General features: G+C 47.7%; 1 protein-coding gene across 2 annotated transcripts; it reads left to right on the top strand.

Moving 5' to 3' along the window:
- The first annotated feature begins 943 nt into the window (after positions 1–943).
- Positions 944–23,654, top strand: KLHL40 (kelch like family member 40). Of its 2 annotated transcripts, XM_039525525.1 has the most exons (7): positions 944–2,536; positions 11,846–12,006; positions 14,792–14,899; positions 17,477–17,662; positions 19,217–19,363; positions 21,124–21,231; positions 23,430–23,654. In XM_039525525.1, exons 1-7 carry the CDS (start codon positions 1,391–1,393, stop codon positions 23,497–23,499), a joined length of 1,926 nt encoding a protein of 641 aa, XP_039381459.1. In that variant the 5' UTR covers positions 944–1,390; the 3' UTR covers positions 23,500–23,654. The 2 variants fall into 2 exon arrangements, with proteins under 2 accessions (XP_039381459.1, XP_039381460.1); XM_039525526.1 differs by lacking the exon at positions 23,430–23,654 and having other exon boundaries at positions 945–2,536; positions 21,124–21,255.
- The last annotated feature ends 1,072 nt before the right edge of the window (positions 23,655–24,726 follow it).

A 24,726-nucleotide genomic window follows, 5' to 3' on the forward strand; every position in this document is an offset into this window, starting at 1 on the left:
TCTGGAGCCGGCCCTGATTCTAATGGTTCCCCTGCTTGGTTCGTCCATCGTAAAATGCTCCCATGAGCTTTTTGAGCGGTCACCATTTTGCTTTATTACGGTAACAATATCTTGGCAGCCACCTCGGAGCACCGCGGGTGCCGTGACGCTACATTCCCTGGCCATTGGAAATGCCACAGAGACAGCACCGGAGCTGGACCCCAAACTGGATCATCTTTCTCAGACTTTATTACGAAACGTGCGTCCCTTTTCCTCCATTGAAAATGTGTGAATTTTTTTCAGCTGGCTCTAGATCACAGGGAATAACGGGCAACAGAGAGGGAGGACGGCCCAGTGAGCAGGGTGCCAACCTTGCGTCCCGGCTCCACCAGACGCGTGTGACCTTGGACAAGTCACTTAATCTTTCCGTACCTCAGTTCCCCATCCGTACAATGGGGATAGCACCACTGCCCTGCCTCCCAGACGGGGTGGGAGGATAAAGACATTAAAGCTGTGTGGCCCGTTCAGACACGACAGTGCTGGGGTTCCATAAAGATACAACAGACGGAACAGACCCCAGAGTCTCATCCTCCAAAACCACAGGCCCCTACCACATGTGCTGTAGGAGAACCTCCTTCAGCTGCTTCCAGTAGAGGGCTATGACACACAGCTGAGCATGTAAAACACTTCTCCCCACAACAGTTACCCTGGAGCAGGTCACGGGAATGTCTCCCTTCCCTTCCCCTCTGCCCCCAAGAAAATCAACCGTCCGAATGACCTAGACAGCCTTAGCTGTGTCACAATGACAGTACAATACGATCCCTCATTGCATATCTACAGATTTAGCATCATAGTGTATTTTTAGCCAGGTGAGTCCTGCACTCCATGTTGAAGAGGGGCAGGTGTCGGGGGAGCGGAGATGAGGGAGAACAACCCTACAGATCACCAGCTAGGTAGCAGGGTTTTTTTCCTTTCTGATTCATCTGAAGGAAAAGTTGTTTCCCCTGCACTATTATGGATGCAGCCAGTCACACGCTGGCCTTCCGGAAAAGCCCAGACCCTTGCAGCACTGATTCATGAGCTGACAGACCATTCCTGATGGGTCCAGGCTGCACGTACAGCTGTTCCCCCGGCCCCCTCCCTTCCCGGTTGTCCAATGTGTCATATTAGAGGGTGATCGGCTTACACATGCTCCAATATGGGTTCCTTAAGCTTTGTGAGGCTGTGGTTATATATAAAGCCCCTCACTGAGGCTGAAGCACACAGCCAGTTGTATTAGCAGCAAGTGCTTCACATTCTTAAGGCTCCAGCTGTCGGGAAGCAAGGGTGAGCTGCACAGATCCGGGTAAGTCTCTCTGCTGGGGCATAGGGAGAAAAACAGAGACGAGCAAACAAGCCATTACTCCCGAGCATGACGCTGCCTATAGACCAAGCAGAAGAGCTGCGTCTCTACCAGCAGACGCTCCTCCAGGATGGGCTCAAAGACATGCTGGACCACAACAAGTTCCTGGATTGTGTCTTGAAAGTCAAGGGGAAGGAATTCCCCTGCCACCGGCTGGTGCTGGCAGCCTGCAGCCCCTATTTCCGGGCGATGTTCCTTTCAGATATGGAGGAGAGTAAGAAGAAGGAGATCGACCTGGAGGACGTGGACCCTGAAGTCATGCGCAAGATCCTCCATTACATCTACACCTCCGAGCTGGAGCTCACCGAGCAGAACGTGCAGGACATTTTCTCTGTGGCCAACATGTTCCAGATCCCCTCCATCTTCACCGTCTGTGTCTCCTTCCTGCAGAAGCGTCTCTGCCTCAGCAACTGCTTGGCTATCTTCAGGCTGGGCTTGATGCTGGACTGCGCCCGCCTAGCAGTGGCCGCCCGGGATTTCATCTGCGACCGCTTTGCCCTGGTCTCCCGGGATGACGAGTTCTACCAGCTCTCCCCCGATGAGCTCATTGCTGTCATATCCACCGATTCCCTCAACATTGAGAAGGAGGAGACGGTCTTCGAGGTGGTGATGAAGTGGGCGGAAGCCAAGGACCGCGAGAGCCGGATCCAGGCCTTGCCAGTCGTCTTCGAGAGCATCCGTTTCCGCCTCATGCCCAAGGATTACATCAGGGACCATGTGGAGAAGCACCCCATTGTGAAGTCCAGCCCGGAGCTGGTCAAGAAACTCCAGGTGGTGAAGGATGCCAGCGAAGGCAAATTCATGGTGGTGAAAAAGAAGAAGCTGAAGAAAAGCAGTGAGACAACAGTTGGGGACAACGCTGTCAATGGAGAAGTGGCTGAGGGGGATGATAATGAGGAGGACGTCCTCCCGGGGATCTTAAATGACACAATGCGCTTTGGGATGTTCCTCCAGGACCTCATTTTTATGGTGAGCAGTGCTGGGGCGGTGGCCTATGACCCCAGCGCTAACGAGTGCTATTTTGCCTCCATCTCGGCTCAGATCCCAAAGAATCATGTCAGTCTGGTAACCAAAGAGAACCAGATCTTCATAGCAGGTGGACTGTACTACAATGAGGATAACAAAGAGGACCCCATGAGCTCCTACTTCTTACAGGTACTGGCTTCGTTACTCTTTTGCTTCTATGGTCCACTAGAAAGATCGTTGATTTTTAGGTTCTGTATAGCACAAAGCCAATGAAACTCACCGGCATGTGTGTGAGTTGTATTTGGCTTGTGTGTCCCTTATAAAAATTCATGCCACAAGCATTGTTTTGCTCTGTCAGACACAGAGACTGATTGAACACTGATCGCTGTTACGCATTAAGTCAATGGCTTGTTACATAGTAATATGTAGGCCGTGAAAATATTTAGATACTAGCGTGAAATGATACTACAGAAAACTCTGAGATAGACAGATTAGAGAGAGAGAGAGAGAGAGAGAGTGTATTGGGATAGATAGATAGATAGATAGATAGATAGATAGATAGATAGATAGATAGATAGATAGATAGATAGATAGATAGATGTGTTGCAAAAAGTTTGGAATTTCCAAATAGGGCTAATGCAGTGCTGACTGGGTGAGGATCCTTGGCCTATGTTACGAGGAGGTTGGACTAGATGATCATAATGGTCTCTTCTGGCCTTGATATCTATCAGGGAGGTTTTTATTTCAAAGCTGGTTTGTCCCTCTCTAGAGGCAACATGTCTTGTGAGCTGGCACCAGGCTAAGCACTGTTTGATTTTGCAGCCTTCTGTTCTCTGCCACATTCATCTGTCTTCTGCCACTGAAACCCGTGCTAGCAGTCTCATTCACTGCTGTCTTAGGGCATTAATTTCCCTAGCTAACAGTGCCCTGGATGCACGCTGAACCCCAGAAGTAACCAAAGACATCTGTGATCAGCGAGAGAGGTGGGAACCAGCCATCCGAACCTAGGCCTGTGCTGTAACTCAAGGCAATCTTTCCCCTCAGCAAAATATGCAGCTAACACGAGGAGCCTGCTTCTCCCCCATTTCCTATGCTCCGGGCTTACAGACACCCAGCAAATCCTGTATCCTCCCTCTCCAGCACTGACCAATACCTGTAACTACAATCAGCAATACTCTACAGCTGATGCTCCAGAGGAAAGCGAACAAAGATCATAAGGCAAGAAGTAGTTGTGTATAAGGCTGCACAAAGCAGAGGGTGTGAAACAACAAGCTCCTCCCTCCCCCCATAGGTATAATGGGCCTGATTCTCCACTTGCCTTCGCCATAGACACCTGCACAGGGTGAGTATGAAATGTTACTATTCTGACCCAACAGGGTTTTACACCCACTGGGCTCAGGTGTAAGTGACACACACAGAGAAGGTGGCAATGAAGAATCAGCCCCACCCTAGCTGAGTTCTTGGGGCTGCCTAGCTTGTCCACTGCATACCCGGCCTAGGACTAAAGGTGAAACAGAGGCGGGGAAGCCAAGGAGGGAAAAATTCCACACCCACAGCCGTTTACCTCTTTGCACCGCTCTTCACACTGACTGGAGGCACTGATAAGCAGAGAACATAGACAGTGTTTGTGCTCAGCCTGCGAGAACTAATGAACAAACATTCAAGGGAGCACATTTCTGCTGAACAATGCTGACTAGTACAGTCGCTGGCAAGGTAATGCCCAGAGATCCCCTCCAGAGTGCCCTTCCCTGCAATTAGCAGCTATGCCAATTAACAACCTGTTAGTCTGCTGCATAGGGAATAGAACAACTCCCTCTTTCGTTGCTCCAGTACCAGCGAGTGGGAGTCGGCCCTGCATAGCAAGGAAGGTCCTGTTAAATCTTCATGTCTCTCTTGCCTAAAGCCAAACCTTAACAGCAGAGCTTAAGTCTCTTCATGGCCTTGTTGGCTAAATTGCAGGAGACAGGAGTTCTAGATTTCTAGATGCTGCTCCCAGTTCTGCCACTGCTTGTCTGTGATGCCTTGGGCAAATCACATAACTGCTCAGTTTCCTTGCCCATAAAACGGGGACACGGCTAAATTCATGTTTGTGAAGTGCTCTGAAATTCCTGGATGGAAGGTGCTATAAAATTTCAAAAGTAGTCATTATTACTATTGCACTGTTCTTTAGCTGACGGTGCCCTTATGAATACAAAGCAGTTTCAAGTCTTTTTCAGTCCGATCTAGAGAGAAATTTATACCTAAAAACATTGGTACCATATACATATTACATATATGTATCCGGGTCCACCAATATAGGGCAGTGCGTCTGCTGATACAGGCTTCTAGGGGCCCAATTCTTCTCACTGAAGGCAATAGAGTTAGACCAGGGATAGGTTTAGTCATACAAGTTGGACAGACAATGATAAAAAATGAAAGTTCAGATGCTGATTACAAAAAAAAAAGGTCATAAATCCAGAAGTCTTGCAAATTTTAATATGAATGATTATTCAGCTAAAAATTCATACACCTCTACCCCAATATAACGCTGTGCTCGGGAGCCAAAAAATCTTACTGCGTTATAGGTGAAGACGCGTTATATCGAACTTGCTTTGATCCAGTGGAGTGCGCAGCCCCACCCCCCCTGAGCGCTGCTTTACCTCGTTATATCCAAATTCGTGTTATATCGGGTCATGTTATATCAGGGTTGAGGTGTATCTGGAAGTGCATTGTTTTCTCTTTGCCATTTGTTATTCTCAAGTAAAATAAACTTCAGTCACCCAATCAGGAAGAAGTCATAATAGCATGTGACTGGTCACATGACATAAATAACAAATAAATAGGCTGAAAATGTATAAATAGGTAACATACACAGAAATTAAGATCATGAGAGGTACTCAGATGCTTTGGTGATGTGGGCCATATTGTATCTGGGTAGATAGATGGACCTGGATATGTCATAGTTAGAGCAGGTGAATATTTTTCCAATGGAACAGTTTTCCATCGGACAATACTGATTTGACTAAATCAAAATGTTTCATGGGAATGTGTTGATTAACATTTTCGACAGGAGATTATCAAACATTTCATTTTGAGAATTTTGAAATGTTTTGTTTTGATTTTATCATGTCGACTTACATGCTATGTCAATAGTATTATATCATACCATACTGTAGGTCATAGTGAAATGATAGAGTCAAAATTAAACATCTCAAAATATTTAATTTCGCAAAAATTTCCAAGAATTTTTGACTTTTTATCCCATTTCAGGACAAATCCAAATTTCAAAATCACAGAATTTCCTGCAGAAACAGAAATTCCATGTATTCAGTCAGCTCTAGTCGCAATGCACAATGAATATTAGGAGCAGGACCTAGGCACTCAGGTGTTACAGTGATGAGTGCGGCATAAGAACATATGTAGACTGGAATAAGTATTATTCAACCACCTTTACTCTGGATGCAAAACCCATTAGCGCTCTTCGCAGTAACTAGCATCTCTCCAGGTGTGGTCTGAGGGTCAGCTGAGCGCAAGAGATCCCCTAGACCACTGGTTCTTAACCCATGGCCCAATCAGGACACAGCTGTGGCCCATGTGACATCCTCAGGGACGTACAGGTAGTATATATATTGTGCGGATGCAGCCCACAATGGTAAATAGGTTGAGGACCACTGCCCTAGCTAATACTGTCTGCTCACAGGTACCATATTCTGCTTTCGTACATTAATTCCCACTGCTCATCTCCAGCATGGCACCAGCTCTTCCCCTCTCACACCTGATAATTAGAAAAACAACAACAAAGGAACAGGGAAAGCCAGTCAACTCATAAAGTGACATTTATTTCCAGTGACCACCTAATTGAAGACCAGAAAGAGAGGAGACTAGATTTAGGAGCTGGACCAGATGAGTGAGTAGACCACAATAGAGGACCGCTTGGAAAACAATAGTGGGAATACAAATAGTGGTAAAGAAAACACATGGAAGAAGAACATCTCAACTGAACACAAAAAAAGCCCCCATTAGACAAGGGGAACTATAAAAAATGAGGGTTAGTTAAATGAAAAAAGTAAAAAGTAAAAAGGCCTAAAAGTAAAGTGTTAAGTTGTAAAGACACCCCAAAACCCACAAAATAGTAAATTGTGAAAATGCCATAAAAAAAAAAAAAAAAAAAAAAAAAAAAAAAAAAAGAAAAAAGATTAAAAAAAAAAAGAAGAAATAAAAAATAAAAATAAAAGACTTCAAAAAAAAAAAAAGAAAGGTTAAAAAGGAAACAAGAAAAAAAAAACCAAAAAGAAAGGAAAACACAAAATAAGAAAGCCAAAAGTGAAAGAAAAAAGAAAAAAAAAAGAAAGGTAATAAAGAAGCCAAATGTATAAACAACCTTAACAAACAAAATTAAAGAAGCACACAAGCAATACAAAGGAAAAAAAAAAAATGAAAAATTAAAAAAGAAGAAAAAGAAAAAGGAAAAAAAAAAATGACTCTTGTTCAGTCTTGATGTTGCTGAGATGTTGAAAGATTCCCCGGCCTTGAGGAGCTTTTGGAGGTGACATTGAAGTTTGCTGTGAGCAGATTGAAGTGTCACTTGATAAACTCAGAGGAATTAAATTAATGGGAGGGATCCATAATTAATTGATAAACCAGAATTGATTCACTCAAAGTTCTGAAAGAACTCAAAAATGAAGTTCTGAAGAACTAAACTGAAAGGTTGAAAAATTAAAATTTAACTGTAACCTGTCCAAAAAACGGCTTCGTACCCAAATACAATTGGCCAATGTAGAGTCTATTATAAGTCTGGCTAGAAGTGATCAGTTGAGAGGCTCGTAAGTACAAAAGAAATTAAGAAAATAAAAAAAAGAAGAAAAAAATAAAAACACAAAAAAAAACAAGAAACATAAAAACATAATAAACTGTCAAATCTATCTAGGTGAAATCTTGTCTTACTCATCTCTGAAGTTTTTAAGGGGTTCTCTGGACAGTGGACAAGGGGATGGGGGTGGGGGACCAAGGGGATAGGTTTCCAGAGTGTTTTGCTCTTCCCTCAAACCAAAGTCAATAAAATTAAAAAGGTATCATAAAAAGAAAAAAAGGATAAAAAAAAAGAAGGAACTGGAGAAAGGACAGGAAACAAGAAAGAGGGGGGGAAAAGGGTAGAATGTAATGGGTAGGAAAGGGTGGGGTAGAGGGTGGGTCAGTCTAGGTCCCAATCCTCAAAATAAGATCAAAAATGAAAGAATAAAAGGAAAAATGAGTGAAAAAAGTGTGCAAAGCATGAAACTAAACTGAAGAAACTAAAAAAAAAGATAGAAAACCAAAAAAACTAAAAAAAAAAAAAAAAAAGAAAAAACAAAAACAAAAAAAAAAAAAAAAAAAATAAATTAAAAATTAAAAAAAATATAAAAAAATAATATAAAAAAAAAAAATAAATACAACAAACATACATGGGGCTAATATGGCTAATAGGTTAGGAAAAGATCATGGAGAGTGGGTGGATAGTGTTCTAGTGTGATAGTTCTCTCAAGATGTGGTCGGTCAAAGCAAAAAAAAAAAAAAAAGGAATCATTAAAGAAAAGAATAAGAATAATAGAGATAGAATAATATAATATATATATAATCCATGTATATCCCCATATCTGGTACGCACACATCTCAGATGTCTACTCAAAAAAAAAAAAGCACTACTTAAAAAGAGAAAACTAGAAAGAAAACTGAAAAAATTTAAGGGGAGGGAGAGAGGGTAAGAGGAAAGAGGCTTGAGACTAGAGGGACTCAAAAAAGAGGAAAAAAGGGAAAGGGGAGGGTATAGAGGTATATGTATATAAAATGATGTGTGGGAAAGAGAAAAGGAAAAAGGAAAAATGTTATTTATAATACAAATACAAGAACTAGGGGTCAAATGAAATTAATTAATTTGCATTTAAAATAAAAAAAAGTTCTTTTTTTCTTTCTTGCACAGCTTTCTCAACAAACTACCCTTACCTGAGGAGTGAGTTGTGGGTGAGAGGACTATAAATAAGTTAATGGGGGGGGGGATAATAAATTCAGTCCATATATGGCCTAAAATGGCTATTGGCCAGGATGGGTAAGAAATGGTGTCCTAGCCCTCTGTCAGAGATGGGAGATGGGAGAGAGGAGAGAGAGATCATTGATCTTTGCTGTCAGGGTCCTCGGGGGCCCTGGCTGGGGCCCACTGTACTGTACAGACAGATGGCTAGATGGACCTGACCTTTGTCTGACCTGCACCCTTTCTTATGTTCTTATGTTCTTATGTATTGGTGGAAACTGGATGCCTTGAGGGAGGTGGGTCTTTAGCTCCAGGTCTAACAAAAAGGTACTGGTAACCAGGGCTGGCTTTAGCAAGTGTGGGGCCCAATTCGTGGGGCTTGTACTCCCCGGGCAGCGCTCCGAGTCTTTGGCGGCACTTCAGATTGCCGCGCTCCGGCCGGGGGAGGGGGGCCGCGGGGCTGGCCACGCTCTGGCCGGGGGAGGGGGACCGCGGGCTTGCCACGCTCTGGTTGGGCGCGGGGCCCTCTTAGGCATGGGGTCCAATTCGGGGGAATCGGCCTAAAGCCAGCCTGCTGGTGACCTTGGAAAGAATGTATATTGGGCTGTCAAGACAGGTCATTCTTGTAGATGGCTCTCAAAGCCTTTAGCATTGTCTTTACTCTGAAAAATAATGCCTTTCCCAGAACAGCCTCCCCCTTCCCTACTCTCTATATGCCAGCATCCCATCTTCTCCTGTCATTTGTTTCCCACAAACTTTAGGCTGTAAGGCCCTGGGACGGGGGACTCTTCTGCTCACTACTCAGCAGCACCCACTTGTGGCCTCATCTGGGGAATTAGCTCTGCCACCTGGTCTGACGCCACTTCCTGCGGCTACTCAGTCTGTTGTTCCCCTCAGTTACTCCACGGCCTCTCATGCACAGGGAGCGGCAGCCAGGGGTGGCTCCAGGCACCAGCGCACCAAGCACGTGCCTGGGGCGGCAAGCCACGGGGGGCGGCCTGCAGGTCACTGTGGGGGCGGCAGTCAGGCTGCCTTCGGCGGCATTTCTGCAGGAGATCCGCTGGTCCCGTGGTTTCAGCGGCAGGTATGCCAAAGGTGAGGGACTGGCGGACCTCCCGCAGGCGTGCTGCCAAATCCGCGTTACCAGCGGACCTCCCACAGGCACGCCGCTGAAAGCCGCCTGACTGCCGTGCTTGGGGCGGCAAAATACACAGAGCCGCCCCTGGCGGCAGCAGTGTCTTCTTCATAGCTTAGCCCTCCAGCCAAGTCACATTAAAACCCTCCCTGCTTCCAGAGTGTCACAAGCCATTTGAGGCAAACAGTCCCAAGTGGTCTGCTCCCCACTGCCTAGTCTGCACCACTCCCCCAGTGGCTGGTAGGGGAACCCAGGCCTGCCCTCTACACCAGCTTCCACTCCAGGGACCCTCAACCCAGCAGCTCTGGGCTTTTACTCTCCCTGCTTTAGTCTCTCCATGCTTAGTCTGGAGAGACCCTGAAGCAACAACCCATGACAAACAGGGCTTCAGGCAACAACTAAAGCAGCCGCTCCCTGCTGCGGAGTCCTGCAGCACTGGCTGGAACAAGCGCTGAGCAATGCAAGGTCATTCGCCTGCCCCCCTCTGTGCTCAGCGAGACTCAGAATAAACAAGCTGCTCACCTGGCGCAGACGAGCTGTGCTCTAACAGCAGCGGGAGCGAGCGAGCAGCGCCACTCTCAATGGCACCGACCTGGGCCCCCATCAGCTCCAGGATCTGGGCACCTCCCAATCTTTAGCCTCACAGCACCACTGTCCCCAGGGGGCAAGGAGAGGCGCAGGGATTTGCTCAAGTTCACACAAGGAGAGCAGGGAAGTGAACCCAGGTATCCTGCTCCCAGGCTGGCAGCCTAACCACCGCGCCCCGGTCTCATCTAACCCAACACAGCCTGCAGGGCTGCCCAGAGGATTAAGGGGGGCTGGGGTCCTTGGTGGCGGGGGATCCGCTTCGGCGGTAATTCGGCGGCGGGGGGTCCTTCCACTCCGGGACCCACCGCCAAAGTGCCCCGAAGACCCGCGGTGGGGGCCCCCGCCGCTGAATTACCGCCAAAGACCCAGCTCTTCAGCGGCAGGTCCCAGAGTGGAAGGACCCCCCCGTGGTGGGTCTTCGGGGCTCTTTGGCAGCAGGTCCCAGAGCGGAAGGACCCCCCGCCGCCGAATTGCCGCCGAAGACCCAGAACGGAAGAAGCTCCGGGAGCCTGGGCCCCGTGAGAGTTTTCCGGGGCCCCTGGAGCAAGTGAAGGACCCCGCTCCAGGGGCCCCAAAAAACTCTCGTGGGGGCCCCTGCGGGGCCCAGGGCAAATTGCCCCACTTGCCGCCCCCCCCCCCCCCAGGCGGCCCTGACAGCCTGTCACCAGAACCAGAAGCTCAGACCCAGGGCCCTGTAATTTTGGGTACCCCCCCATTGACTTTAGTGGAAGTCATGGGTGCTGTGCACCTCTGAAATTTTGATCAATCAGCTCTCTGTGGCTCAGTGTCCCCATCTATAAAATGGGGCTAAGACTGAGTCAAGAGCTTTGATCTTTGCACTAACACACCAATTTCATAGAAATACACATTTTTATGCACGCACACGCCCCCTGCCCCATGCTTATATAGGATCAATACCAATATCTTATGCTCCCTCCCCCTGGCTCTGCAACTACAAATAATTAGCAGACATTACTGGCAGTGCAGTGTTGCCATTCACCTGGCACAAACAGGGAAGCAAGCAAAGAGAGCCAGCTCGGTTTCCGATTGCAGTAGAAGCAAAGGACGAGAGTGCCAATTGATCATTGCCAGGTGGGACAAGCACTGAACCACCATTTTATTCTTACGTTACTCAAGGGAGTGGGCTGCATTACTTCCCTTGCCGAAAGCTATTATGATGAAATCTCTTTGGAAGGCTGGGAGACGGAGCTAAAGCTGAGGTGGCTGTGGTATGTGAGCCCCTCCTGGCACAATGATTGCTCAGTAACTGAAACATTCGAGACCAGCTGAGCCCAAGGAGACTGAGCTGCATATAAACGTACCAAGTCATCATAGAGTGGCCTTCCGTGAAAAGAGCAGAGGCCGTTCCGACAGGTCACTGGGGTCCTGTTTATCACCATACACGTAGGATCCCCCATCATGGAGCAAGACCTCCCTGTGCAAGGTGCTGTACAAGCCCCAGAACAAAAAGACAGTCCCTGCCCAAAGACTTTGCAAGCTAAGTATGAGACAAAAGCCAGCAGGTGGATGCAACTGGAGCACAAGGAAACAAGCAAGGAAAGGACCCACAGAGCATCTCCACTCTGGGGCTGCTTTGGCAGGAGGCTGCAGAACCGGGCGTGCCCTTTGCTGCTTGTAGGAGTGGGCTCCGCGCTTTGTCACTGTGCACTTGGCCCCTGATCTTTTATTTGAATGTAGCAAATTGACAGAGTAAGCAAATCTGTTCTTTACACGCCAGAGAGGGCCTGGCGCAGGGCATGCTGTACCCTCATGGCGATTCCTCTCCTTGCAGTACGACCACCTGGACTCCGACTGGCTGGGCATGCCTCCGCTGCCTTCCCCCCGCTGCCTCTTTGGCCTGGGAGAGGCAGAAAACTCCATTTTTGTGGTAGGAGGGAAAGAACTGAAAGAAGGAGAACAGACCTTGGACTCCGTCATGTGCTACGACCGACTGTAAGTGCCTGGGAAGCGAAGCAGCTGGGCTGGGGTGTAAGAATGAGTCAATCTGTACAGGGACCTAAAAATTGAAGTAACATCTAGAGACAGTCTCCGAACGCTAGAGCCAGTCACCCCAGCAACTGGCATTGTCCCAAATCCAAATCCCTCCCTTGTGGCTCTGATCCATCTCCGGTAACATCTGTTGGGTGTATTGCAACTGAAACCTCCAAGGAAAAGGAGATTGAGGCCATTAAGGGGCAGCTACTCAACACTCATTGTATCAAGGGCCAGACTATGCCTTTGGCTATGCTCACACAGGAACTGCCCGGAGATCTCAGAAGGCAGGATATGGCCCTTAATGTTTTGGGTGCCGGGGAAATCTCATAGGTGTGTAACAGCCCTAAGAGGACACCCGTCGGCAAACAAGCCCCTGTTCATGGGCAGCAAAACTGGGCTCTGGTCACAACCGCAGTTTATGCTGCCGATAAAGAGGTTCAGAGTCTCTCAAACCCAGACCACTCAAAGGTCCAGATCCTCCAAGGTTTTGTGGAGGATACTCAGAGGATCAGGTCCACTGAGAATTTATTGGCCTCTTTTTACAACCAAACTTGAAATGAACCTTTTTGCTGGAGGATTGCAGCCCCTGCCCCCAATACACCCCATAGTGTGCTCTCCTGTGCCACCCCGCTGTTGAGCATCATATGCTCAGAAGCATGAACGTCAGTTGCCCTGGCAATCTCAATCCCAGCGAGCGGAGCTGTGGACAAGAATAAGTGATGCCAGTGACTGCGCAGGGTCTCAGGTGTTATGGCGCTGTGCACTGATCTGGCACCAAAGGGACCAGCCTGATTTCCCTCCCCTCTGGCTAGGGGACCAAAAAGAGAGAGCCCAGGCTACCAAATTCTCCTTCAACTCTGGGAGCAGAGAAGGTGGCGTCATACCAGTCATTTCCCTGTAAAGCTAGTTGCCTCATTCCTATCATGCAGCAGCGAATTCCCAGGGTTAATTACACATTGCATAAAATATTTTCCCTTTCTCTGTTTCGAGGTATTTGCATTCCAGTTAGTTTGAGAACCATGTTGCATGGTTTGAAAAATTAAAGCATACACCCACCCCTCCGGCTCTTATATTTTCCATAATCCAGTCATCCAGTGCAACCCATTATGGACTCAGCTGTTAATGAGCAAGAAGCAATGAGTCATCTGTAAAGATGGAGGTTCACCCACTTCTAGCCAAGACTAGGACAGCATATAAAAGATTTGGCCTAGGTCAAACAAGAATTATTTGTGGGAAGTTCTATGGCCTGTATTATACAAGAGATCAGACCAGATGATTACAATGGCCCCTTTGGGCTTTCTCATCTGTGAATCATAACATCTCCATTCCCTATACCTAACTTTAATCTACTCTGCGGAAAGCCACATGTCCCATGTTCTTCTCTGGAAAAAAGCATCAAACTGTCTTTTCCCATTAATCTAGCAGACACCCCTGGAAGTACAGGAGCTGTTCGGCTTCCCCACAGTGGTTAAGACTAATCTTAGCATATGCTTTGTATTGTGCACTATGAACTGCCTGAAGTATTAAATCTCACTGAAAGGCAAACAGAAATGCCAAACAATCCTTCCCAGCCTGCCTGCAATGAGCTGGAATAGCTAGTGAGCTGGAGTTTTGCTCAGTTTATATTTAGACATGTCTGCACTGTTTTATTTAGGCATGTCTGTTTCATAGGCAGAGATTTCAAACCAAGTCCCATTCCTATCAACCATGGTGTTTATCTGGGCCCTAAATCTCTCTTGGGGCAGGGGCTCTCTTTGCTAAGTGGCCTGAAGTGCATGTAGCTGAAAAAGATGATAACCAGGGAGAGCTTTCAGATCCTCTTCTATGCAACTGGGTTTCAAAGTGACCAGCCCAATAATCATACACGGCCCCACTTTATTGGCAGCTGAAATTTCAGCAAGCAGCCTTATCTATTGATAGATGGATTATTCCTGCTTGAATTAGGGGTTAGACTTGGTAGATCTAAGGCCAATTCAATCCAGAACTTTTCGGTTTCTATGGAAGTGCCTTCCACTGGTCTTCAGTCTGTGGGAAGAGAAATCTGTCGGGGTGTGAGAGGGACTGTTTGGAGTGGTGTGTGCGGTGTTTGGATAGCATGGTCGAGTGGCTACAGGGTGGAGTCAAGAGCTCTCCATTCTAATCAGGGCTCTGACTGTGACCTGCTCTGGAAATTCAGGCAAGACACTTAGGTCCAGATTTTCAGATGCGGCCTCGAATTTTAGGTGCTGCCATATTTGGGTGCCCAACGTTAGAAAACGAGAGCCTGATTTTAAGAGATGCCGAACACTCAACACCCCAACTGAGTGTCACACTCAGTTACCCCATAATTAGTGGTAACTTCTGAAAATGTGACCATTAACCTCTCTGTACATCGGTGCCTCCCCCTCTGTAAAGCCAGGATAATGCAGGAATAGCTACCTTACAGCGGTCTCAGTCAATGAATGTTTGTGAAGTGTTTGAGATCCTGGGACAGAAGGTGCTGTAAAAACATGAAGCCAAATACAACAAGTTAAGCGGCCGAGAGGATGCTACAGAAAAGAACGGGCATTATAGCAAGTATCCCGTATGTCGCTTCTTTTTCTTAGTGGTCGACTATGAATTTGTTAATGAGTTTTTAGACTCCATGCACTTTGGGCAGGAACTGCATCCCTCCACCTATGGGGTTGGAAAGCACCTAGTGCCTTCTGGATCCTCCCCCCAGCTAAACAATATAATACCCTTGTTTTCCATAATCCTTATACAGGTCATTTAAGTGGGGCGAGTCAGATCCGCTCCCCTATGCGGTCTATGGCCATGCTGTGGTATCAGACAAGGATCTAATCTACGTCATAGGAGGCAAGAGAAGTGACAAGTAAGTGAAAGAACAAGGGATATAAAAGGTGTGGGAGGGGCAAAACATCGCTGATGGCACATGGGTTGGGCTGTTTCCACATCCTAGGTGATGTCTAGAAGAAGGAAGTCGCGGAGGGAGCTCTGTTGGGTACATAAGTAGCGTTCTAGGGTAACCAGCAGATGAAGAAGTGGAGGGGAACAGATGGATCAAATTGGGCTGGGGGGCTAAGACATGGAACCTTTCACTTCCAGGCCTCTGGTCAGAGTCCAGCCTTGATTGTGTCACTAAAGTTTCACTCAGGGCCTTTGGCCCCCTGTCTAACTCCATTGAGATCAATGGGAGATCTGCACAAGGATCAGGGACAATATAAGGCCACAATGCAGAAAGGACATCCTCCTCCTTCCCCATATAAACAAGCATAACGAATAGCAGGAGAAGACAGGAGAGACCTGAGAATCCCCTTAGCAGGGAAGCTGCCTGGCATCAAGCCAAGGATCCCTGCCCGGGAGAAGGCTGGTCTGGCACAGCAAGACTCAGCTGTCGCAGCCCCAGCAGGAGTAAACAACCTCACGAAACACTCTGTCAGGCCCAGTTGCCATTTATTATCTGCAGGGAACAAGGCCTCAGCATAACCTGCTGCCTTAAAAGAAAATTCCAGCCATTGTAAAACAGCAAAAATAAATATTGACAAAATAAGCCCAGCCTACCACAGCAAAGGCAGGCCCTGCGCCAAAGAGATTACAGTCTGGAAGGAGGGTGTATACGCAGGCAGATACCTCCTAGATTGTAAGCTCTTTGGGGCCGGGACTCTTTTTGTTAATTTCTGGTACAGCATCAAATTTCATCCTCAGTACTTAACAAATAAGGCCTGCTGCCGGGTGCGTGCATGCAGATCCCTGATTTGCATATAGCTAGACAGACACATAGCTAGCAGCGGTGCGTTTGGGCCCTTTGGGGTGTCACCTGATGTGCTGGGGTGCCACTAAGTCAGCCTATTCTGCCAGCCGGGGTCCCCTTTATCTGGGCAAGGCTCACAAGCCTCTTCCAGCCAAGCACACTGGCAGGGCCACGCCCAGCTGCACAGAGACAGAGATCTGCTCTGGAAAGATTCAGCCTTAGGGGCTCACCCCCAACACTCTGGGGCCCTCTCCCTTTAAGGGGCACAAACCCAATGGTTTTATGAAATTCGCCCCCTCCCTCAATGTGGAGGGAGAGATGCACAACTTCTCCCCCCCGCCCCCGCCCAGTTAAAAATTACATAAACTGGGTTATATTATAAACAAGAAATAAGTGTATTAACTACAAAAGGTGAATTTTAAGTGACTAGAAGGGATAACAGACAGAACAAAGCAGATTACTGAGCAAATAAACCAAAGCACGCAAGCTAAGCTCAATATTCGTAAGAAACAGGTTATAAAATATAATTTCTTACCCTACATGTTATTTTAGGCAGGTTTCAAAGTTTCTGGGGTTCAGAGTTCCAGTTCTATTTCTTTTCAGACTGGACCCATGTCTCAGTCTAGACTCCCCCCTTGTCTTCCCTTTTCAGTCTTTCTTCCTGGGCAGATCGGCTATGGAGAGGAGGCCATTTGCCTACCTCCCCACCCTTAAATAGGATTTACATAAGGCGGGAATCCATTTTTTCCCCAAAATTGACACACACACCCGGTCCTTTCCAGTGGAAAGTTACAAGAAGTCCCAGGTAATGTTTAGTATCAGGTGACAAGACCCCCTGACTCTGTAGAATCACAGCGTCCATGAGTCAGTGGCAGTATGAAGCGTCCGCAGGAAGGCCGAGCCTTTTCACAGTCCACTGTCCTCTCTGATGCCCATCAGCCCTGTCTGGCTTTTCCATGGTTGTACCTGAAGTGTTGGCAGTGGGCGTCACCCAAAGTAGCATAGTTGAAATACAGACACATAGTCAATATTCCTAATTTCAGATACAGAAATGATACAGGCATACAAATTGGATAATCCCATTCAGTAAATTATAACCTTTCTAATGATATCTTGCAAGATCCATCTTGCATAAAGTACATCTCAGTTATGTCATATTCAGATCATATTTTCATAAAGAATATGGAGTGAAATGTCACATACACAACACCACAATCAGTGCAGAGGCGCTGAGCCCATGGTGCCTCGCCTTTCCACTTGAGTGCACCACGTTCCCACTCCTCCCCGTCCCTCCCAGCACTTCCCACCCCCCTGTTGCCTAACAGCTGTTTGGCGGCACTTAGGACTTTCCGGGAGAAAGGGAGAGGAGTGGGGACGTGGCAAGCTCAGGGGAGGAGGCGGGGCAGATGCGGGGACTTGGGAGAAGGGAGTGGAATGGAGGGGAAGTTGGAGCCTATGCCAGGGTGCTCATGGTCAATAGCTTGTAGACAAGAAAGGTGCCTGTTGTACAAAGGAAAGACATCTATTGATGTGGGCTCAACAGTAAAATGCACTGGCCCCAATTTCAACTGTAACGGCAGAGTCTGTAAATTACAATCAGCTGCCGACTTAGATCGATACTCCAGAATCCCTCGGCACAATGGAACGATTCCATGTAATAAGTCAGTGAGGTTGCTTTTCCCTCGTGCCCTTTTCCAGGAAGTGCCTGAACAAGATGTGCGTCTACAACCCAAAGAAGTTTGAGTGGAAGGAGCTGGCGCCCATGAAAACTGCCCGTTCTCTGTTCGGAGCAACCGTACACAATGGCAAGATCTATGTGGCAACTGGCGTGACCGACTCTGGCTTGACTGACTCGGTGGAAGTGTATGACATTGCAGCTAACAAGTACGTAGCATGGCTCATCCTTGGTATGAAAATGCTATAGCAGAGGTGCCCAACCTGTGACTCCAGAGCCATATGTGGCTCTTCAAAGGTTAATATGTGGCTCCTTGCATAGGCGCCAACTCCAGGGCTGGAGCTACAGGCGCCAACTTTCCAATGTGCCGGGGGGGGTGCTCACTGCTCAACCCTTGGCTCTGCCCCAGGCCCCAGCTCCCACTCCACTCCTTCCCCCAAGGCCCCTACCCCTGCCCCTGAGTCTGCCACGCCCTTGCTCCTCCTCCTCCCCCCCCCACCCCTGAGCCTCCTGCACACCACAAAACTGCTGATCCCGGCGGGCGAGAGGCTCAGGGGTGGAGGGTTAGGTGCTGATCGGCGGTGTTGCTGGTGGGTGGGAGACACTGGGGGGTGGGATTTGACGGTGGGCTGCTGACCTATTACTGTGTCTCTTTGGCAATGCACATTGGTAAATTCTGGCTCCTTCTCAGGCTCAGGTTGGCCACCTCCGTGCTACAGGGACCAGCTGCAGGAGTGTATGAAACAACCTGCCCCCAATCAGCCAATGATTTGGAGCTGTCTTGGCTCCATCCATCCAGCTCCCTGTGCAACTGATGCACCTCTTCATCTGGTGTTAATTATTGCCAATTGCCTGGGGCATTTGTCTAGCGCCAGAGGCTTGCTGCAGTATCAATAGCTTGAATGCACAGAGAACCTGGAGAGTGGGATCACTCAACCAGGGCAGAGGCAGAAGGTCTGAGCTGTTGCATCCCCAGACACTGGGATGGGGTAGCCTCCCTGTCCAGATATCCAGATATATCGCAACTTCCAGGGGTGACTCTCACTTCTCAGCCTGGCGAGGGTGTGAACGAAACTCATCTGGGAGGGGAGATTTCTGACTCCTTCCTGCTCACTAATAGCTTGATCCCCACTGGCTTCAACGGGCTTGAACCCCTGAGAGCGCACCGGGCACAGGCCATGTAGCTGTAGGAACTTGGAAGGGAAGGAATCCTCCCAAGGGCCCTTCCATGGTTCTATGTAGTCTTAGATCCACTCTGTTGCCCTACCCCAAAACCCCCTGGTGAGTCTGGTGCTCTGTAGTATGCAAGGGGGTGCAAACTCTCCCCTCTCCCTCCTACACACACTCAGCAGAAGCCCACCAGTCACGTTGTGTAATGCATGATTGGTAAGCTCAGATGCCTCAGTGAGGAGTGCAGCATAAGAACCTGATAGATTGAGAATATGATACAGATAAGAATATGATAGATTGTTTCTGGTGTATCCACGGTCTTCTGCATCTCCCGAGCGGAGTTGTGGGTGCTCAGCATTCCTGAAAATCAGGCTGTGGATGTCTGAAATCGGGCACCCCAAACTGGAGGCTGCTTTTGAAAAAAACTAGCCCCAAGCAACTTGCCTGCGGGCCACACAAGCCGGCGAGTCACACTACTGGGATTAGCACTCAGAACGCACCAGATTCCAGGCCCACATCCATGCTGAGACAGCTGCACTGATAGAGGGTGCCCAGAACACCTTGCTAACAAGTCTGACCTTTCTGCCCGGCAGGTGGGAGCCCTTCCCTGAATTCCCCCAGGAGCGCAGCTCCATCAGCCTGGTGAGTCTGGCTGGCAGTCTGTATTTACTTGGTGGATTTGCCACAGTGGAGACGGAGTCAGGAGAACTGGTGCCAACCGAGCTCAATGATGTTTGGAGGTAAGAGACATCGCCACTGCGAGCGAAGGGCATGGCTGGGGGCTGAGTTCTTCTGGAGTTTTAACCAGAGGCGGTTTAAAATCTATTCTCTTGCCTTGTTTTTATTGCTGTCCACTGATTGCTCACTTCTCCCCCACGATTTTAAAAAGATTTAAAAAATGAAGAGGGGACAGAAACGAGGGCCAGAGAAATGATTCAGAGGCTGGCGAGAATGCCTGACAGCGAGCGATTTAAGGAGTTCAGTCGGTTTAGCTTATAGAAAAGAAGACTGAGAAATGACAATCACAGTGTATATCACCTTCATGGGGAGAAGATACCAGGTCCTGAAGGGCTCTTTAATTGAGCAGAGAAAGACAGAATAAGAGCCAATGGCTGGAAGTTAAAGCCAGACAAATTCAAACTGGAAATATGGCACTTTTTTTTTTTTTTTTTAAACAGTGAGGGTGATTAACCACTGGAACAACTAGCAAGGGAAGTGCTGGATTATCCATCTCTTGACGTCTTCATATAAAGACTGGGTGCATTTCTGGAAGATACACTTTAGCCAAACACAGCTTATTGGGCTCAAAACTGGGGTAACTGGGTGAAAGTGAACAGCCTGTGTTATACGGGGGATTAGACTAGCTGATCATAAAGGTCCCTTCTGGCCTCGAAGTCTATGAAACTGGAAATTTTCAATCACCCTTTAACCAAGGCCTTGTCTGCACTAGAGAAATTTTGCACAACGTTTCCCGCTAGTGCTAACTCTGGGGTTGAGCCTCACTGGTATGTGCTTAGTCTTGGTGCCAAAAGGCAACTCAGTGTTCCAAGCGCCGTGCTGATCAAATCTGCTTTGAACCAAGACAAAATATGAGGCCACTTCCCAAGCAGGTTGACTGTCAAAACCTAACAAACTTGGGAGGAGAGGGATCTATGGGATGAGATCCTCAGCTGTGTAAATTCCCTGAGCTCCACTGACTTCATTTGAGCTATGGCATTTTACACCAGCTGAAGAGCTGTCTCTGTCACTTCTCTGGCATGGGATCATATCAAAGCTAGGTGGGTATTTACCAAGCAATGGGGGTTGTTTAAGTCTTGGGGGCCTCATTCCAGTCCCCAGTGGAAAAGTACCTACTTCCTCAAGACCTCTCTAACAGGTACCCTCGTCAGCAGTCTCAGCAGAGAGACCACTGCCAGTCAGTCCTTGGGAAGTGACCTATCCCTCCCCACTAAACGTGCCCCACCAGGGGCAGGGGGCAGGTATACTGGCAGGGTATCATAAGGAAATTTGCTAGCTGATGCCTGTACTGTAGCAGTTCTGTGGAGTGGACTTAAGCCTCAGTCTGGCATTTTTCATCAGCTCTAAGAGCCAAATTCAAAGTCTGTTGACTTCAATGGACTTTAGATAAGGCCTAAGTCCATATTCAAATGATAGAAACTGAACAAACAAGCCCTACCTACCAATCTTGGTAGCTGTCATGATATATGGAATCATAGTCCTTAAACAGGAGGCATGTATTAAAGAAAACAAACTACAGCTACTGACACAATCAAACACACCTTGAGTTCCACTTCTGTCTCTCTTGTTTACCAGACACCACACCCTATCTGGAACTCTACACACAGAGACATCTAGTGGCTGAATAACATACTGCAAGTAAACACATCACTAGAGCAGCACTGAATCTGACTATTTGTCATAGTTAGAGCTGGGATAGGGAACACAGTTGATGAGAATACAGTTCTTTGCTGATCATAATATTTTGTCTCCCTCCCTTCAGGTATGACGAAGAAGGGAAGAAGTGGGAAGGTGTCCTCAGAGAGCTCCAGTATGCCTCAGGCGCCACCTTCCTTCCTGTGCGCATGAATGTTTTACGGTTAACAAAGATGTAAATGACGCGATGATTTATGTTGTTCCTGGGTGTTTCTAAGTTCACGTTTATTGATATAAATGGGGTGGGGAGGGACTGTATTGGTTAAGCCAGAGAAACATATCTGTGATTTGTTGCCATTTTACTTCACCCAGCAGGGAAAGGGGAAGGGAAAGAATTCGAATGGATCCTTACAGGAGCTTAAAAGCTAAAGCACTACTTAGAACCCAGATCTGGAGACCACAAGGAGCTGAGGTGGCCTAAGCACTGGACTCATTCTATCTCTAGGAACAGATATGTTTCCCTCTTCCTGGCCAGGAAAAGAACAGTAACCACATTTTTCCTTCAGGGCAGAATCCTCTGTTTTCCAGGAATTCACATCCTCCCCTTCCCCATTTTCTCCCTCCATCCAACAAGGCCCTTCATCATCTCAACCACTCTTCTGACTGGGGAAGACTGAAGGCCGATCCCAAAAGAATGAAGCAAGCCAGAATGGCACAAGGGTCACCCATGCAAGGGGAAAGGTCCAGAGAAGGGCAACTAAAACGATTAGGGGTTTGAAGAGGGTCCCATATGAGGAGAGATTAAAGAGGCTAGGACTTTTCAGCTTGGAAAAGAGGAGACTAAGGGGGATATGATAGAGATATATAAAATCATGAGTGGTGTGGAGAAAGTGGATAAGGAAAAGTTATTTACTTGTTCCCATAATATAAGAACTAGGGGTCACTAAATGAAATTAGTGGGCAGCAGGTTTAAAACAAATAAAAGGAAGTTCTTCTTCACACAGCGCACAGTCAACCTGTGGAACTCCTTGCCTGAGGAGGTTGTGAAGACTAGGACTATAACATGGTTTAAAAGAGAACTAGATAAATTCATGGAGATTAAGTCCATTAATGGCTATTAGCCAGGATGGGTAAGGAATGGTGTCCCTAGCCTCTGTTTGTCAGAGGGTGGAGATGGATGGCAGGAGAGAGATCACTTGATCATTGCCTGTTAGGTTCACTCCCTCTGGGGAACCTGGCATTGGCCACTGTTGGTAGACAGGATACTGGGCTGGATGGACCTTTGGTCTGACCCAGTACGGCCATTCTTATGTTCTTATGGAATCTCAGACTCAGCTCCTCCCCACACCCGGTAGCCAGCCTCACCACACGGGGGTCAGTTGTCAGCAGCAAGGGAAGCAGCAGATCTGTGCTGTAGGCATTTGGAGCTGGTCTGAAGCATGTAGCGCTAAGCAAGGTGAGAAGCCTTGGCCATTCTTTTGAGCAGAACTCACGCTAGAAAGAAAAGAGTAAGTGTGGGAGTGGGTAGGGGGATTTCGCCTGCTGGAACAGCAAACAGTGCACTAGAAAGGTAAGGCTAAAAGGAGTGAGCTCTGAAGAACAGGTACAATCAGACCAGACCATGATGCTAGATGTCTCCGACAGACACACACCCTCGGACTGACCTCCACACCTGCCTTTTGAGTTTTGTTTCCTTGGCCTCATTTAATCTTTACATTCAGGTGCTTTCTGTTACAGAGGCAGAAGGGGGGAAATGCCTTCTTCATGTCATCAGGTATTAGCTCTGCTTCCCACTAAGTAGAGGACCTACACGTCCCTTCATCTTTCTCTGACTCCTAATGTAATTAAAGAATGTCCCTTGCTAGGTGTAACTCATTTTCTATTGTAGCTTTTCTGATTTTGTCCTTACCTGCGTGTGCTCTTCTTTTGTACTCCTCCTTACCCATTTATCCATATTTCCACTTTTTGTAGGATTCCTTTTTGATGTTCCGATCATTAAAGACCTCCTGATGGAGCCATCTTGGCTTTTTACTATTCTTCCTGTCTTTCTTTTGCATCAATGGGTAAAAAGTAAAGATACAGATCTGTAACAAGTTGATATATCTATTTGCTTAAGAGCAGTACTTTGATGCATGCTCCAAGGAGGTGAGGGCTGCAGCATGGGAGAAATCCTCTTTTTGTGCTAGCAGCTGCAGAAGCAGTTGACTTGTCCCTATAGTCCTGGTAGTTTTATATCTGTTCAGTTTGATTAATTACCTGGAGTCTGCATCCCCCCTACTTCCGCACAATAACAGAATCAACAAGTGCAATGATCGCACACAGAGTTTTGAAAGGCTTTGTTGCATCAACTTTCATTTTTCATAGGGTTGTTTTATATTTACGATGTCACGGAAATTTGTAATGTCCTTTCCTTGTTTTTTTCTTAAATCACAGTTTGCAAAATAGGTCAGTAAAACTCAAGATCTCAGCAGCTTTTGAATCAGTGGGAGCGTCCTACCAATGAAATGTGCATTTTTTAGGTGCCAATAACAATTTTTGATAGAGAGAAACACAACTGTACTTCTAGTGGACACAAATCTTTGTTGAAGGGAAAGTCTAAGGACGCCTATGTTACCTGACCAGTGTTTTATTTTACAATAAAAAAAAATGTGAAAGACACACAGCATGTTTATGAGTGTGTGTGTGTGTGACAGAGAGCGATGACCATTCCATAGCAACTAAACATTAGAATCAAATTGCAGCTGCACTGAACAGGTTTGGAAACTAGTTGTCATGAGCACAGCTGGCTCTGAGCCTGGGTGCTAGGCAACCCAGCAAACTCAGCTGGTCCCCCTGAGCCTTCTCCAAATGGTCCTGCTTCCTAACTGGGCGCAGGAGCCTGCAGCCCCCTACTTGAGTCCGGCAGCTTCGGTGGCTGCTCACCGTGTCCCATGCCTGCAGCAGTGCTTGCCCTGCTTCTGCCTCCTCCTCCTGCTCCAGCCCTGTTCGTGCCTTGCCCCCTGCCCACTTCAGTCTAGTCCTTCCCTTCCTGCTCTGATTCTGACTCAGGCTCTGACCTTTGCCTTTGCTCCTCGCCCCCGACTCTGGCTTCATCCCCCAGCCGGTAACTGACTCCTGGATCTACCCTCACCATTCCTCCAAACTACCGCCACACCCACCAGGGACGGCCCTGCTCCACCCACTAGGTCGGCCGCCTACACCTGGCAGCCTACATTAGTATTACGAAAGTCAGTTCTGTGCATTGGTTATTGTGCCAACAACCTTGACCTTGATTATCTGAGGTCACCCTTCCTCCGTGCACACATTAAGGATAACACATAATCTAGCTAAGCTTTTATACCAACCTAATTCCTATTATATTTATCGTTGGCATCATATGCCCCCGTGGAGCTTGGGGCCCTGCTGGGTTGGTTGCTGTACATAGTTGGAGGCAGTCCCTACCCCCAAAAAGTTTGCAATCTAAATAGACAAGACACAGGGCGGGATTGGGAACAGGTAGGTGGAGTATCTTGCTCCCAGACCCACAGGAAGTCAGTGGCTGAGCTGGTGACAGTGTCAGGCACTGCCTCTGACAGTCAGGCCTAGTGGTTGGAGCATGGGTCACAGTGAGGTGTAGGGTTGGGCCAAAACCAAGGGTGGACCGGGAATCGAGATCCGGGGACAGGCCAAATCGGTACCGAAACCAGGGTCCAGATACGTGCCAAAGGTCAAAACCCAGGGAGAGTCCGTG

Source organism: Mauremys reevesii, linkage group 2 (genome assembly GCF_016161935.1).
Source record: "Mauremys reevesii isolate NIE-2019 linkage group 2, ASM1616193v1, whole genome shotgun sequence".
Classification (NCBI taxonomy): Eukaryota; Metazoa; Chordata; order Testudines; family Geoemydidae; genus Mauremys; species Mauremys reevesii.

Coding starts and splice junctions, on each gene's coding strand:
- KLHL40 (XM_039525525.1), top strand. CDS start 1,391: ATGACGCTGCCTATAGACCAAGCAGAAGAGCTGCGTCTCTACCAGCAG. Junction 2,537..11,845: donor TGAGCTCCTACTTCTTACAG/GTACTGGCTTCG, acceptor CTCTCCTTGCAG/TACGACCACCTGGACTCCGA. Junction 19,364..21,123: donor GAGCTCAATGATGTTTGGAG/GTAAGAGACATC, acceptor CCCTCCCTTCAG/GTATGACGAAGAAGGGAAGA.